Source organism: Siniperca chuatsi, linkage group LG1 (assembly GCF_020085105.1).
Source record: "Siniperca chuatsi isolate FFG_IHB_CAS linkage group LG1, ASM2008510v1, whole genome shotgun sequence".
NCBI lineage: Eukaryota > Metazoa > Chordata > Actinopteri > Centrarchiformes > Sinipercidae > Siniperca > Siniperca chuatsi.
The window spans coordinates 14894899-14908036 of NC_058042.1; the positions used below are offsets into that span (position 1 = coordinate 14894899).

The 13138-nt window shown below is 41.9% G+C and overlaps 1 protein-coding gene across 2 annotated transcripts in view; it reads right to left on the bottom strand.

Moving 5' to 3' along the window:
• fam189a1 (family with sequence similarity 189 member A1) overlaps positions 1–13138 on the bottom strand; it is a 91541-nt gene that overhangs the window by 2354 nt on the left and 76049 nt on the right. For both annotated transcript variants that reach the window (XM_044201428.1, XM_044201439.1), the window contains exons 5-9: positions 6908–7015; positions 4427–4587; positions 2213–2348; positions 863–941; positions 4–771 (exon numbers count right to left, since the gene is read on the bottom strand). In XM_044201428.1, the coding sequence (XP_044057363.1) occupies positions 4–771; positions 863–941; positions 2213–2348; positions 4427–4587; positions 6908–7015 (1252 nt within the window). The remainder of the gene's footprint in view (positions 1–3; positions 772–862; positions 942–2212; positions 2349–4426; positions 4588–6907; positions 7016–13138) is intronic.

Here is a 13138-nt window from a genome sequence, read left to right on the forward strand (position 1 = left end):
CACTTCCTGTCGTAGAGGAGCAGGAGATAGGGTCACTGGTGGAACGGACTATGCGTGCCAGTTTGCGGTACCTCCTGGCTGCTCGGAACACCCGAGGTCTTTCTGAGGGTGAGTAGCCACTTTGGGCTGAGGTAGAGGGGGGTTGTGATGTGGAGGAGGGTGACCAAACACTGAAGCACAGCCTGGCGCCGCGTGGCCTGCTAGGAGGGGAAGGGGAAGGAGAAGGAGCCAAAGGGCTGATGGCTGAAGTTCCACCAGAGGAGGCCACAGAGGTGGGGGAGCAAGGCTGAGGTGGCGGGGGGAGAGTGACAGGGAGTGTGAGCTTCCGGCTCATCATTCGTGCTTTAATGAGGGAGTGTGTTGACGCTTTAGGTGGCTCTTCTGGTAAATGTTTGGCTGATGCAAGCTCGTCACATATGTGCATTGCAGCCCTGAGTTCCTCACATGGATGTGTGTTGTCCGTGGAATCCTCCTGGTCCAGATTGCTGTAGTTTTCTGAGGACCAGTCCGGAGAGCGTTCCAGAGACTCCTGGGTGTGTGAGGACTCACTGTATCCTGTATCAGTGGGGCGAGCGTCAGTGTTTGGCAGGCCACGATGACGTGTACAAAGTTCCAGGCTGGTGCAACTTCCATCGATGGGGGCAGTTTGGAGCATGCCATACGGAGAGGAGTCAGAGCCCTGGACCTCCAGGGAGCACAAGTCCTCTGAGGAGCAAGTCTGGTCCTGATCAGCCACCTCGGACACCATCAGTGACGCACTGTCCACCGAGGCTGAAAATAGGGGGAGGAAAAATCAGCATGACTACTAGCAGACAAAGACATTCGACAATCCTCTGTAATGTTCACTGTTCCAACTGTCTACCCTGAGTGCTGAGTCCTGCAGTAGTGTTTCTCTCACACAGACTGGATTCAGTGGCCTGTTGCTCTATGCTGGTGGTGACCTGTAAAGAGGAAAATATTACAGCACTGTTTGAATAAAATTAATTGAGCAGATAAAGAAAATGGAGAGAAGTTTTATCAGTTCACACTGGATATTTTTTTATGTACTGTATAGCATAAAAGCAGCTGTGTGGCACCTAATCTTTAACACCACAGTTTGGTCTGTAGAGGGCAGAAATGTCTCAGCTTAAAAGGCAGGCGTACCAGTGGAGTAAACTACTGTATCGTGTAGAGTTGAATAAGAATCATTAATTAGATTTACTAATGTGCTTTTAAAAAGGTACAGTATGACATACATACATTCATACAACTTCACATCATGCTGGGTTTTGAAATCATCAGCTAAGTTTCTTCTGCCTTCTGACTGTTCTCTCACACAATCAATCAATCTATCACTGCCTGCTTCCATTAGTTATTTACAGCAGCCACTGCTAATCTATTGCAGATGAGAAAACCTTCTGCGGATTCCTATTTGAAGGACACTGTTCAAAATGGATGTGAAGAGAGCTTGCTTGCACATTATACAGTTATTTTTAGCTGTGAACAATGAGATGCAGCTGAAAAAAGCTCTAATCAGACAGTTCAACATGACAGTTAAGGGAGACCGCCTCAGTAAATCTGAAACAGCACAAAATACTCTGATTAAATTGGCTGTGATTTTTGCCTTAAAGACTTGACAGGCAACATCTCGAAATGCAGACACAAGATGAACACAGTAGCAATGCCATTATGCATTGCATTTTTGAGTATAATAAATAGGAACATCTGACAAATTGGTTGGGTTGGTTAAATTAACTTTCATTCTAAAACATGTGGTCTATAATATCATATTATTAAATAACTTGGGCTTAACCTTGAAATCCCCTTGTTTTTAAGGCTATCTCATCAAAATGTATCCAGTACTTTGGTTTATGGTTTGGACCAAATACTTGCAAAACGTATATGACATTCCCACCAGCCTCAGCTGTACTTTGTGTTTACTGCTAATAAGCAAATCTTAGCATGCTTACACGCTGAACTAAGATTGTGAACATGGTTAACATTATAGGCTACCTGCTAAATATCAACATGTTAGCGTTGTCATGGTGAGCTTGTTAGCATGCTGACGTTAGCATTTAGCTCAAAGCATTGATAATGCCCAAGTACAGTCTCACAGAGCTGCTAGCATGGATGTTGACTCTCGCTACTGCACATCATCTCGGTCCAGTTACTCATACAGAAGGCCTCTGGAGACAGTATTGTTTTAAGAGCAGAGCCGGCTGATTCTTCTCACCTGGCTGGCAGGCGTCTGCCCCACCACAGACTCATACGGAGGAGGCAGGTCAGTTGGGTACAGTGTCCCTGGGCTGTTGATGGGCACCCCATAGATAGCACTGAAGGGAGAATGGGGGAAGTCCAAGTGCAGGCCTCTGTTAGGGGCATAACAGCAGAGTTTCAACCAAACATTAAACCAAAAACCTAAAAATCTAAATCATATCTCGAATAACTGGAATACAAAGAGTACACTGTGCCAGTCACACAGTACAGAAACTAGCACAGCAAGTCTGAATATCCATCCTATCTCAGTCAAAAATACAGTATATTTTCTATTAAAAACATTAAAATAGAAAGAATGAAAAATATCCTCTCGTCCTCTACACTCCAATCCAGACAATATATATAGGTAGTGTATTATTCTATGTGCACCACCACTGTTTTATATGGTGCCAATTAGGAATAAGCAGCCAAGCGCACAGCCATATCTTTTAATTACAACTCCATTCTCCTCTAAAGTGGCAGAGCATGAAATACAACCTGAGAGTTTCCACCAATCATCCGAGGGATGATGATGTCATGACACATCCCTGGCCCTGGGCAGGGACACCATAAATGTTTCCTCTGCCTTGTTGATATTTATGGCATAATTGACAAACAGATGTGGCTTCCTGCCAAATGGCTACATCAACAGCACTTTCTCTGGCAAGACAGAGAAAATGGAGGGAGTGATGAGGGAGGGGTCAGTCCATCGTTCACAACAGCTAAGAATCACTAGATGTCAGAGCTGCTTAACGGAGGGATATGCTCTGAGCTGACCATGGATGATAATACCACATGTGATGGTCACAGTCAGATGGTAGACAGACAGATGCCACTGCTGCTTAATATGATGGATTTGGATTTGTCTTTGGATGTCTATATCAAATAAAAATGTAGTTAGTAAGTATTTTTTTTAACCTGACAAAATCCCTTAATTGACAGGTACTGTACAATATCAGCAAGAAGATGTAATAGACATCATCCTTTCAGCTAGTAAAAGCTATATCTTGGGGGCTTTGTGGCTCCAAAAACTTCCCTCTAGTGCCTGACCTATGATCAATATTTCTAATATCTCTTCAATTATTGCTGCTCCTTCCTCAAATTATGACCACTTTTATGTCTCATATAGACCTCCAGTATCTGATTCATTTCAGGTGTCTGTGGAAGGGCAGGTAAGGAGGTGCAGGAAGAATCTTAAATATATGTGTGCTATTGTGTAAAACTGGATATTGAAATGCAAGTGTTCAATTCTGTCTATCAGTTCCACCTCATTCCTCTTGCAGATATGAATGCAATTCAAGGAGGTGGCACTGAGCCAGGTACAGTATCCTGAACTACCGATCTCTTTCAGCAACCAGCAGAATTCTAGTTCCAATACCTATTGCAAAACATTTTGAGATAGGTCTCTATAGCAATGCAACATTTGACTTTTCAATAAGTTCCCTAAATGTATTTAATAAATATAAAATCCCACAAACAATGCCCAATGTATTTCTAAGGAGAACATGCAGCGCCCTGATACCCAATTTGAATTGCTGCCCTCTGGGAAACGCTTTATGTTGCCTTTGGCAAAAAAATATTTACACATTTATTCCCACTGCAATCAGTAAGTTATACTCACTGCAACTGACCTGTAGTTTCTGATTCACTTAATATAACAAATATTATTATTTTCTGGATTGCACTGCACTTTGAACATAATTGATCATAGTGATAGTTGTTTGTCTGTGCACATAGATTTGATGTCACAAATGTCATTAATGTGTTAATTTTCCACCATTGTGGACAATAAAGTTGAATTGTATTGTTTTGTATTGTACTGTAATAAGCAACAATAACCAAAGTTGTGGCTTTTCCACTAAGTGAAGGGAATGATACAGGGTCAAGTGTCAGTGAATGAATTTAACAAAGAGTTAGGGGATTGCCAGAATATGCTGGGCTACAAGGCATTTCTACATCTTTAAAGGGGGTTCAGAGTTATAAGTAGACTATTGTGTATAATTACAATGTCTTGTAAACTTTGGACTATATTTATTAGCAAATTAGCAAATTACAATTTTTATTGTGTATTCCCTGAAAGTATCCACACATCCCTGAAGATACATTGGTACCTGAGTTTGGGGAGCACTGAGCACTTTGTTTTAGTACTGAGAAAAAATGTGATGCTGATGAGTAGTATTTTGCCTCTCACCTCTGTCCATCCATTGAGGGGGTGCAGGTGTACTCTGGGGGGTAGTATGGTGGTGGGGGAATGGGAGGAATAAACTCATCAAAGTCCAGTGTTTGGTGGAGGATGGTTCCATGGGGGGTCATACAGTCAGCATTTAGGGCTCGCGCTCTGTGTGGCATAAACTGAAACACAGCATAAAAACAACCATTATGAGGCCCATATTACACATGGTGCTTAGTTGTTTATTCATTATTTTAGACCATAATTTATCCAGGGAGCCATGACTGAGGAAATGTGTCTTTTCACAGCACCTCTTCACTGTTGGTCACTGAACAAGCTTCACTGCAGCAACTGCAAGTCTAGTGCCTTGCTCAGCTGCACCTCAAAAGCAGTCCTGAAAGTGCTGCTCATTTACTTTCCTCACTCAGACTTTTCTAAGTGGGACAACCTTCCAGTCACAGCCAGCCTGCTTTTCTAATCTCCAGGCTGCCACTGCTGCTATTGACTTGGCTAAATTTACTGAGCTAAATAAAAGGTTAACACCTTGTGTGGTAAATGGGAAATGAGGCCACTCTTGGAAACTCTGCGAGACTGTTGGAGATAAGACACAGTGCTTTTGTCCTTTTATTTTCGATTGTTGGATTTGTCTTATTCTTTTTTAGCTTATCTTTATCTAATATTATATTTTGTTTTACTCTTTTTAAAATCCTATTTATTTGTGATTTTTGTATATTGCCTTATGTTTCTTTTGTATCTTATTTTAATGTCTTTCTGTCTTATGTAAAGCACTTTGAATTGCCTTGTTATGGAAAGGTGCTATACAAATAAAGTTACCTTGCCTTATCTCTCTGTGAATCAATAGTTAGATGCCACCATGTTCAGTCACCTGAATTTATAGGTTTTTTAGAGGTTTTCCTGCTGGTGTGCATGTCTGCATTGGTGTTTGCCTTTATCAAACACTGTAATTTTCTGCTCTCATATATTCATGTAGTGTAGACATATGTAAGTTCAAATAAATGTTAGAAAGTATAAAAATTATCATTAATTAATTCACACTAAAATGCATTTATATCTACATGTCTCCACAGGTCTAGACAGTAAGATGCTCTGAGAATGACGTGTCCACAGTTTTGATAATCTGAAATTAGGCCACTGAAGCAGGGACCACTGTGAATTAAGTCCTTATGTCAACATGAGAATTAAGTTTCAGTCCCATTTTTAATTGGTGTAATTCAAACAGCTTCGGATTAATTTATTTTTGCTTCTTGTCATCTGTATGTCTCTTTTTAAAAAGTCACAGATATAAAAAATAACAATGGTCCTGTCAAGGGATCAAAAATGAATTATTCTATATAGTTTTCACTGACATATAATCACCTTGTAAAGTTAATATGTTAGCAAACAGTTACCTATTTACACACCCTGCAAACACCAACTCCTGAGGGAAATATCTGTCTCTTTAGCAGCTAAATGCTCCACTATGCTCACCAGCTAGTTGCTAACTTTGTCTGTCTGCTGTTTGGTGCTAGGAAGGCAGCATACAGTGGGTTTATCAGAGATTTTTCACTGAAAACAGCTGATCAGATATAATATTTTTTTTAGTAGGTCACATAATCATTTCATTCATAATTTCTAGTTGACTCAAACATTACATATTTCACAAAAATTCTAAATTCATAAATTTGCAGCAGTCATTTGGCCAGGTCTGATTTACATATGGATTTGTGTTGCCTTGTGACTCAAATGGAGATGGAGATGAAACTAATGTAATGTCTGTACTTGGTACTCTGAGTTCAACTTAATTTATTTTAGTAGCCACTATGTTCTGTGATCACTGCTGATTTCCTGCCACTTCAACCTGTTATCGAACCAAGCTTCACATCCAGCCCAGAGCACCAGCTTTAATATCCAGACTCTTTTCAGCATGCACAAAATGTACAGCATAGTTCATAAAATGTGTAAAATTTTCTTGCATCAGATATTACTGCAAAGCTATTTCATATTTGGTATGACGTTGGCAGTGTTGTTGTACCTTTCCAGTCGTTGATCTGTTTAAAGGCATGAAATAACTATTGTTGGTGTGAAACACAAAGGGAGTTTGGCCATGCTAATTTCCCTCATGACTGAAAGCATTTAGCTGTTGGTAATAGTTTCATTGTTCCACATAAAATGACAGGGGGGGTCACATGGAGGATGGTGTACCATTGAGGAAAAAATCCAGTGAGATGATAAGCTGTGTTCTTTAAATCCAACATATTTTGCAGATGCAGCAGGACACAGAGAGGCCCTGTTGCAATTGACCTTCACCGTGCGTGTTTACATTAACTTGTATTTACCAAGCAGGTTGATTCAACCAAAAACTAAATTTTACCATCTTAAAACCGATAAAGGCTGGGTAATGATATTCAGACTAAAAAATGATTTTTCTTTTAACTGCAGGGTGGTCACTGAAAAGAAAGTAACGTCAGCTATTGTCGTGGTCCTCCCTTCCATCACACTCACCATCTGCAGCACATCAGTTGAGACCATCTGCATACAGCACATGGCAGTGGCTAGAGCACACACAATGGTGGAGATGACGTTAAGGGCACATACGCTGAACAGCAGCTCCTAAAGGAGACGGGGGGGAGAGGAGGAGACTGTTAGAGGAACGGGGAACAAAAGAAGAGGAGGAAGAGTGTGAAAAATAAGAGAGATGACAAGGGTGCAGGAGAGAAGGTGAGGAGAGGAGAGAGGAAGAGAATACAGTTAACATTATGAACATTAAAGATGAGTAATATGAGAACAAAAAGAGGTGAACAAGAAGAGAAAACACGGAAAGTAATAAAGGTGACAAACAGCACTGACGTCACCAGTAAGGTAACCAAGTTGCAAAAAGCACTGAAGGGTGGCACTGCAGTGAGAGAACACTTCTAAAAATATCTGGTTTAGTAAGACAACCACACAGCACTAAGATAAGTCTAGTCTGTTAACATATCTAGAATACATTAAAAAAGTTAAATGCTGATAAAAGAACTATGATGTCTGCGTACATGCAAGCCTAGCAAACTAATTAAATAATAGGGAAAACAACCTCATAAACATCCAAGGTTGAGCACGAGCATATACACATTCACACTATGGCAATGCAATGATCAGCAAGGGGACAAACCAGTATTGAATCTGTCAGCAAAAATAAATGTGCATGCTGGTGAAATACTAGCCTAGCACCGTGAATCAGAGAAAAGACGTTTGACTGCAATCCTGTTACACTGCTGCTTGTGCTATTCTTCTAAAAAGGTAGAAAATAATCATCTTTAAGTGGCTCCATTTTTAAAGCATATTGAGTTTAGTATGTCCTAACAAATGAACCTATATAATAACTGTACTGCATTAATTAATTTCCCGAAGAAGAACACATGAACAGTAATACCACCTGCCTGGAAATTGGCTCTGGGAATTGCAAGTGGCTAGCATACAGAACATGGTGAGAGGAGAGAGGATAATAGCAGCTTGTATTGCTGCTTCAAAATGAGACAAAACTAAATATCATTTATATATGTGTATAAAATAGGTCTAGGTGATCTGCAGCCCTCTTAGATGTTTGAATACAATCACAAAATATATGCTGTTTTATAAAGTTCACAGGGTTCAGATTTCACAATAAATTCACTCACACAATCACTACGATAATACTATTATCAGGACTATTATTATCAAACAGAGGGAGGAGGAGGAGAGAAGGCAGGAACTGGGGTGAATGTGTGGCAGACTTTGACTTTCGATGTTATAATTTAAATATCTCATGGCAAAACAAGAGGAAGTAAATCAAATCAACTTAGACAACAACTCAGACATCTGCAACCACATCTTACTGTACACCCACACAGGTGCAACATATTGATGAATCCTTCCTTAAAGACAAGAACAGGAGAGACTTTCAGCACTGGAATTAAAGCCTTCTTTTTGTTTCATAGACACAGGCTCATAAATGAAGCTCCCCAGTTACCACACAAAGTGTTTTCCAGGCCTTAGGCTAGAATCTGCAGAGAGGACAGCCATCTCCCCCCACTGAGCTCTACCAGGTAGTGGTTTGTTGTCAGTTTGCAGGTGCCTTGACTTTTTAAAGGAGGTTCAGGCAAGGTGTTTATAGCAAGCGGCAACCTTTTTGCCAAACAGATCCCATTACTCACTTCCATTTCTTTTGAAGTTTGTAATATAAAATGGAACTTGGCATCTGGGATGTTCAGAGTTGCCAGCCCCCTGCAACTGTTTTTCAAACATGTTTGATATCCAGTAACTTGCCAAAGATCAAGTCTGTGTGAGCTGGAATGAGTTGGAACCAGTCAAGGTGAAGTTGTGCAGTGCCAATTATAAAATACAACTAATACATGTTTGCCTTGGTTTTGTGTAGGAGGAAAGTCTGGACGTCTTGTGGACAGAGCACAAGTCTATCTGATATTTTAAACATGGAAAATCAGTCATTAAACAGAATGGAGATTGTAACTACATTTAGCTTGGTGAGAATTACAGTAGTTTAGTGAAGGCAAAATATCTAATGCAACCACAAGGGGGCACAAGCCAGTGTCGTCTTGTGCCAGTCCCAAGTCTGGATAAATGCAGAGGGTTGTGTCAGGAAGGGCATCCGACGTAAAACACATGCCAAATTAAAAATGCGAATCGTGAAAATGACTTCCATACCGGATCGGTCGGGGCCCGGATTAACAACAACCGCCACTGGTGCTGTTGACCTACAGGGTACCGGTGGAAATTGGACTACTGTTGGTCAAAGACGAAGAAGGAGAGGAGGAAGGTGTGTTCGTAGGCAGAGAGAGAAGAGGAAAGCTAAGAATGTAGGTCTGACAGTAGGGACTTTGAATGTTGGGACTATGACAGGGAAGGCTAGAGAGTTGATTGACATGATGCAGAGAAGGAAGGTGGGCATACTGTGTGTCCACAAGACCAGGTGGAAAGGTAGCAAGGCTAGAAGCTTAGGAGCAGGGTTCAAGTTGTTCTACCATGGGTCAGATAGGAAGAGAAATGGAGTAGGAGTTATCCTGACAGAGGAGTTTGTGAGGAATGTTCTAGAGGTGAAAAGAGTATCAGACAGGTTGATGAGTCTGAAGCTGGAAATTGAAGGGGTGATGTTCAATGTTGTGAGTGGTTATGCCCCACAGGTAGGATGTGAGTTAGAAGAGAAGGAGAAATTCTGGAGTGAGTTAGATGAAGTGATGCAGAGCATCCCCAGAGGTGAGAGAGTGGTGATTGGTGCAGATTTCAATGGGCATGTAGGTGAGGGGAACAGAGGTGCTGAGAATGTGATGGGCAGGTTTGGTCTTCAGGACAGGAACGCAGAAGGACAGATGGTGGTAGACTTTGCAAAGAGGATGGAAATGGCTGTAGTGAACACTTTCTTCCAGAAGAGGCAGGAACATAGGGTGACATATAAGAGCGGAGGTAGAAGCACTCAGGTGGACTACATGTCTACTTGTGTAGACGTTGTAATCTGAAAGAGACCAGTGACTGTAGTGGTAGGGGTAGGAAGTGCTCCCAGATGACTAGACCACTACAGCTAATGTGATCAGGGAGACAGGTAGGAGGGTACTCAGTGTGTCATCTGGAAAGAGGAAAGTGGACAAGGAGACTTGGTGGTGGAACGAGGAAGTGCAGGAGTGTATACAGAGTAAGAGGTTAGCTAAGAAGTGGGACGCTGAGAGGACTGAAGAGAGTAGACAGGAGTACAGGGAGATGCAGCGTAAGGTGAAGGTAGAGGTGGCAAAGGCCAAACAAAGAGCATATGAGGACTTGTATGCTAGGTTGGACACTAAAGAGGGAGAGGTGGATTTGTACAGGTTGGCCAGACAAAGAGATAGAGATGGGAAGGATGTGCAGCAGGTTAGGGTGATTAAAGATAAGGATGGAAATGTATTGACAGGTGCCAGGAGTGTGATGGGAAGATGGAAGGAGTACTTTGAAGAGTCGATGAATGAGGAAAATGAAAGGGAACGAAGAGTAGAAGAAGTGACTGGTGTGAAGCAGTGTGAAGAGTGGAAAGGCAGTTGGTCCTGATGACATACCTGTGGAGGTATGGAAGTGTCTAGGAGAGGTGGCAGTAGAGTTTCTGACTAGTTTGTTTAACAAGATCTTGGAGAGTGAGAGGATGCCCGAGGAATGGAGGAGAAGTGTACTGGTGCCAATTTTTAAGAACAAGGGAGATGTGCAGAGCTGTGGCAACTACAGAGGAATAAAGCTGATGAGCCATGCAATGAAGTTGTGGGAAAGAGTAGTGGAAGCTAGGCTAAGGGCAGAGGTGAGCATTTGTGAGCAGCAATATGGTTTCATGCCTAGAAAGAGTACAACAGATGCAGTATTTGCTTTGAGTTGCATTGTGTCTTCGTAGATTTAGAGAAAGCGTATGACAGGGTGCCAAGAGAGGAGCTGTGGTATTGTATGAGGAAGTCTGGAGTGGCAGAGAAGTATGTTAGAGTGGTGCAGGACATGTATGAGAGCTGTAAGACCGTGGTGAGGTGTGCTGTAGGTGTGACAGAGGAGTTCAAGGTGGAGGTGGGTCTGCATCAAGGATCGGCTCTGAGCCCCTTCTTGTTTGCTCTGGTGATGGACAGGCTGACAGATGAGGTTAGACAGGAATCGCCATGGACTATAATGTTTGCGGATGACATTGTGATTTGTAGTGAGAGCAGGGAGCAGGTGGAGGAAAATCTAGAGAGATGGCGGTCTGCTCTGGAAAACAGAGGAATGAAGCTTAGCCGCAGTAAGACAGAATACATGTGTGTCAATGAGAGGGACCCAGGTGGAATGGTGAGGTTACAGGGAGCAGAGGTGAAGAAGGTGCAGGACTTTAAGTACTTAGGGTCAACGATTCAGAGCAATGGAGACTATGGAAAAGAGGTGAAGAGGTGAGTGCAAGCAGGTTGGAACGGGTGGAGAAAAGTGTCAGGTGTGTTGTGTGATAAAAGAGTATCAAAAGAAGAAGAAGAAGAAGAAGAAGAAAAGGCAAAATATCTATAAACATTTGGGAGAATAAAGCAGCGTATGTCAGAGAAGAGTTATCCCACTTCTTTAATTTTGATGACCAGGCAGCTATTGGTTTGAATTAATTTCAGTACATTTTGAAAATTCACTTGTAGAAACTTGAAACCCGCTTAAAAAGTAATCCATCACAGTAAGCATCATGTGTGGTAATGTAGTGCAGCCAAATCAATCTCCACCTACAAGTGCATTACCAGACAATTATAACATTAACTTTGATAACAATAAAAGAGTCATGATGGTCAATAAAAGCAGTTATGATGTTCACTGTAATGAATCACCTCACCAAGTCTCCTCGCCTCTGCAAGTTCATCTTTATTCCACAGTGAAGTGAATGGAAAACTCTCTGCTTTAATGGTAGGGGAAACAAATTGAAAAAACTAAAATTCCATGTTGTGCTTTGAAAACATTTATGGCAAATAGTCTGGTCTGACCACAACCTTGTAGTGGCAGATTGTATAGAACTCTGGGGCTTATTGAAGGCTTAATTGGTTTATACTCAACTGTTGCATCTCGAAACGTGAAGTTTTTGTTGTTGTCGTCGTCGTCGTCGTCGTCTTTTAAAGATTATTTTTGCCTTTGTTTGATAGTGACAGCTGTAGAGATAGACAGGAAAGTCGGGAGAGAGCGAGGGGATGACATGCAGCAAAGGACTGTGGGTTGGAATCAAACCCAGGCCGCTGCGGTAAGGACTCAGCCTTAATAGTACATGCTCTACCAGGTGAGCTACTGGGGCGCACCAACCGTGAAATTCTTAACCAGAAACACACATGCCTCCACAAGCTGCTCCATCTACCTCCCTAAAGTACGACAGGCGCCGAGTAGCAAGAGGCAGCACCCTGCTTTTCTCCAGCCAACATGGAGTTTCTGTTGATAGTCTCAGTGCAGGTCACAGTACCGATCTCCGCTGTCTTTGGCATCCCCAAGCAGCTCTACAGCATCTGACAGAAACTCCGGAAGCCTGTGACTGTTGGTAAAGCCATTCAGAAATGTTCTAACCTCCAATGACAGGAAGCAGCAGATGTTGTTCTATGATGCCATTTATATGCCACCAAAAGTACTAAATGCACAGACTCCATGGTAAAGGAAAAGCTTTTATAATAGTCTTGACCCTTCACACACGACACAAGCGCTTCTCAGAGCTTAAATGATCCAATCACTGAATATGCAAAAATCATCCTTATTCTTTTTGTCACAGCCTGGAAAGATTCTGCTCTGCAATCCATGTGGATCATGCCCTGTTTGTCCTCCTATGAACAACAACTCATCCAGTGTCGTCTTAATCAAAAGAAATGCCAATGTTTCTTCTGGATTTCTGCCTGAAAGCCATCATGGAAGGTTAATACTCCCTCAAGAGTTGAGACCCATCCCCTTTGAGGTAAACAGCTTAATCCATTTTATACAGACCTGACACACTATCCAAGATGAAAAGGCAGCTATCCTTCCATTCATGATTCACTCTTCTGACGGTTTCTTTATTTGTCATGCATTTCCAAAGAAACATTACAAAGTCAGCTTGTTATACTTGGCCAGCTTGTGCTGCATCCACAATGCATGCAGGAAATGAAAGCTTGCTTACCGGTAGCTTAGTTTTCATAGCCTAGTCATTTAGATGAGCTTGACCTCTGCATGCACTGCAACTTTTCCTCAAAATGGATGTTTCCAATACGGCTTCATTTGCTCGGCACAAGTAAGTAAATGAAA